Source organism: Rhinopithecus bieti, unplaced genomic scaffold, assembly GCF_001698545.2.
Source record: "Rhinopithecus bieti isolate Rb0 unplaced genomic scaffold, ASM169854v2 scaffold_47691, whole genome shotgun sequence".
In the NCBI taxonomy this organism is placed as follows: Eukaryota; Metazoa; Chordata; class Mammalia; order Primates; family Cercopithecidae; genus Rhinopithecus; species Rhinopithecus bieti.
Window position 1 is genome coordinate 211193 of NW_016818870.1, and position 3113 is coordinate 214305.

At 49.4% G+C, this 3113-nt stretch overlaps 1 protein-coding gene across 4 annotated transcripts in view; it reads right to left on the minus strand.

Moving 5' to 3' along the window:
* CA9 (carbonic anhydrase 9) overlaps positions 1-3113 on the minus strand; it is an 18685-nt gene that overhangs the window by 6837 nt on the left and 8735 nt on the right. For 2 of the 4 annotated variants that reach the window (XM_017857747.1, XM_017857746.1), the window contains exon 1: positions 650-1253. In XM_017857747.1, the coding sequence (XP_017713236.1) occupies positions 650-1049 (400 nt within the window). In that variant the 5' untranslated portion in view covers positions 1050-1253. Of the gene's footprint in view, positions 1-649; positions 1254-3113 lie in introns of those variants that run through there. The other 2 variants (XM_017857749.1, XM_017857748.1) reach the window with 2 other exon arrangements.

Genomic DNA, 3113 nt, shown 5'->3' on the forward strand with positions numbered 1-3113 from the left:
AAAAAAAAAAAAAAAAAAAAAGTGAGTGGGCACTTAAGTCCTGAGTCCCAAATGAGTGAGTACACCATCTTTCCTTTCTCCCTTCTTTCTTCTCCCAACTCATCCCTCTGCCTTGTCTGCTCTCCAACCCCTTTCCCCAAATTCCTGGCTTGGGAGTCAAGACGCCACATTTCTCTACCTGCTGTGTCCTTTTCCTAGGCCTCAATTTCCTCATTGTAGACTGAAGATGAGATGACTTCTACAAGCTCTTCTTGCTTGTCCTCTGGTACCCATTTCACCTCCTTTTCTCTTGCTCTCAAACTCTCTGGCTCTCCTTCACCTATTTTTTCTCTGTCTGCACATTTTTTCTCTCATCTGCACTTCTCATCCCTTTCTCTTCTCCAGCCTCCCCCTTCTCTCCCATCTTATCCAACTCACTTCTCTCCTTTTGCGCCCTTTTTATTTTCTCTCCACATCTGTCCCTTTCTACCTCCAAGAGTGGGGATGGGGATATTGGTATGGGACCTCTGGAAGGGCCTCTGTGGGAGTACACAAGGGAGTACACAAGGGAGTAGCCCTCCTTCGCTAAGTGACCAGAGCCTAGGCTGGGGTGTGGGTGGAGAGGCATGAACCTCCTGAAACCTGGATTTGGAGACTGTTGACCACTTACCTTCTTTGTCCCTGTGGGCATTATTCTGGGATTCTTGAGGATCTCCAGGAGCCTCAACAGTAGGTAGATCCTCTAACTTCAGGGAGCCCTCTTCTGATTTAGGCTTAACTTCAGGTAGATCCTCGTCTCCGGGTAGATCTTCCCCTCCAGGTAGATCCTCCTCTCTGGGTGGATCCTCCTCTCTGGGTGGATCCTTTTCTCTGGGCAGATCCTCCTCATATAGTGGGTCATCTTCCCCAGAAGAGCCTCCTCCCAGCGGGGAATCCTCCTGCATCCGGGGCAGCCTCTGGGGATGGGCAGGCACCAGAAGCAGCAGTGACAGCAGCAGTTGCACAGTGAGGCCTGGAGCAGGGGCTGGGATCAACAGAGGGAGCCAGGGGCTGGGGCACAGGGGAGCCATGCGGCTGACTGTGGGGTGTCCCAGCACACGGTGTGTACGGGCTGTACGTGCATTGGAAACAAGAGCTGGGTGGGGGAGGAGCAAGCCTGGAGGGGAGCAGGCTGACTCACAGAGCGCCCTTTTGCAGAGATGGAGCCAAAGTCTCACAGGTTTGTCTGGCCCTGTGCCCCCTCCCCCATACCAAAGCCAGGATGGGGGTGGAGTGAGGGTCAGGTGTGTGCACAGGCAGAAGGTTATCGGGGCCATGGACTCAGCTTGGAACCCAAGGCACCACCTGGCACTATGCAGGCTCTCCCTGGCACCACCCAGCTGCTTACCAGCCAGCCTCAGCTAACCCTGGCCTGCTTCCCAGCTCCAGGCACAGAAGGGGAAAGGCAGGGGAGCTGGGGCCCCCATGTCCTCTGGCTGAGAGGGAAAGCAGCTTATGTATACATCCCTGACTCCACTAGGAAGCAGGTAAAGGGGTAGGGCAGGCTGCTAGGGGAGCCCGAGGGTGAGTTAAGTAATGGGTATGTGGGAGACAAATTTGAGCTTGAATCAAAAGCAAGTGTATGTGTCAGAGGGGCTCTGATAGGTTTAACCTATATTTATTCTTCATCATGTTACTCAATTGCTCAAAAGTCTTCATTGGCTCCCCAGTACCTACCACAATATGCACATTGTGTACTTCTGACTTCCAAGTCCCTTCAAAGCCTTGCCCAGGAGACCTTTCCGTCTTGTCTCCTACTACTCTCCCTCATACTCTAGCCAAATTAAACTATTATTTTTTTCTCCAAACCTTTTACCACCTTTATTAATCTAGTTCTTGCTCCCTGAAATGCTATTTACTATTGCATCCAACAAATATGTATTTAGTACCACCACAGGTCCAGCACTGGGCTATGGACTAGGGACTCGGAAATGAATAAGACACAGTCCCTCATTTTGGGAGGCTGAGGTAGGTGGATTGCTTGAGTCCAGGAGTTCGGACCAGCCTGGGCAACATAGCCAAACCCTGTCTCTACTAGAAATACAAAAAATTAGCCAGGTGTAATGGCATGTGCCCGTAGTCCCAGCTACTCAGGAGGCTGAAATGGGATGATTGCTTGAGCCGAGGCGGTTGAGGCTGCAGTGAGCTGAGACTGTACCATTGCACTCTGGCCTGGGTGTCAGAGCAAGACTCTGTCTCAAAAAAAACAAAAAACAAAACAAAACAAAAAAACCAAAAAACTAACTACCTGCCCTGAGGAGCTCGCAGTCTAGTGAGTGAGGGCAAACCCTGTCAATATCATAATATTGAGGGAAGAGAGATGAATTCTGCTTTAGAAGATAATATAGAAGTAGGCAAATTTGTTCATATCCTTGAAGAAATACCAGTTCAATTGGTAAAAACAATAGGGAGAATGATATTCTGGGCGAAGGGGAGGCATAAAATATTATGAGCAGGAGAGTGACAGAATCCAATTCTCATACTAGGTCATGTTGAGGGCTTGAAGGCTGGTATGGAGCAGAGATTGCAGGGGAAGACTGGGTGCAAGGAGATGGGGTAGAAGAGTGTGAGGACCCCAAGGATGGGCTTAGGCCTCGCAGGTTTTTTTCTTTTCTTTCCTTTTTTCTTTTCTTTTCTTTTTTTCTTTTTTGTTTTTTTTTTTTTTTTTTTTTTTTGACAGAGTCTCACTCTGCTGCTTACTCTGCTGCCCAGGCTAGAGTGCAGTGGTGTGATCTCGGCTCACTGCAATCTCCACCTCCCAGGTTCAAGCGATTCTCCTGCCTCAGCCTCCCTAATAGCTGGGACTACAGGTGCCTGCCACCATGCCCAGCTAAGTTTTGTATTTTTGGTAGAGATTGGGTTTCTCCATGTTGGCCAGGCTAGTCTTGAACTGCCCACCTTGGTCTCCCAAAGTGCTGGGATTACAGGCTGTTTTTTTTTTTCTAATTATTTTTAAAATTTATTTTAGGCCGGGCGCGGTGGCTCAAGCCTGTAATCCCAGCACTTTGGGAGGCCGAGACGGGCGGATCACAAGGTCAGGAGATCGAGACTATCCTGGCTAATACGGTGAAACCCCGTCTCCACTAAAGAATACA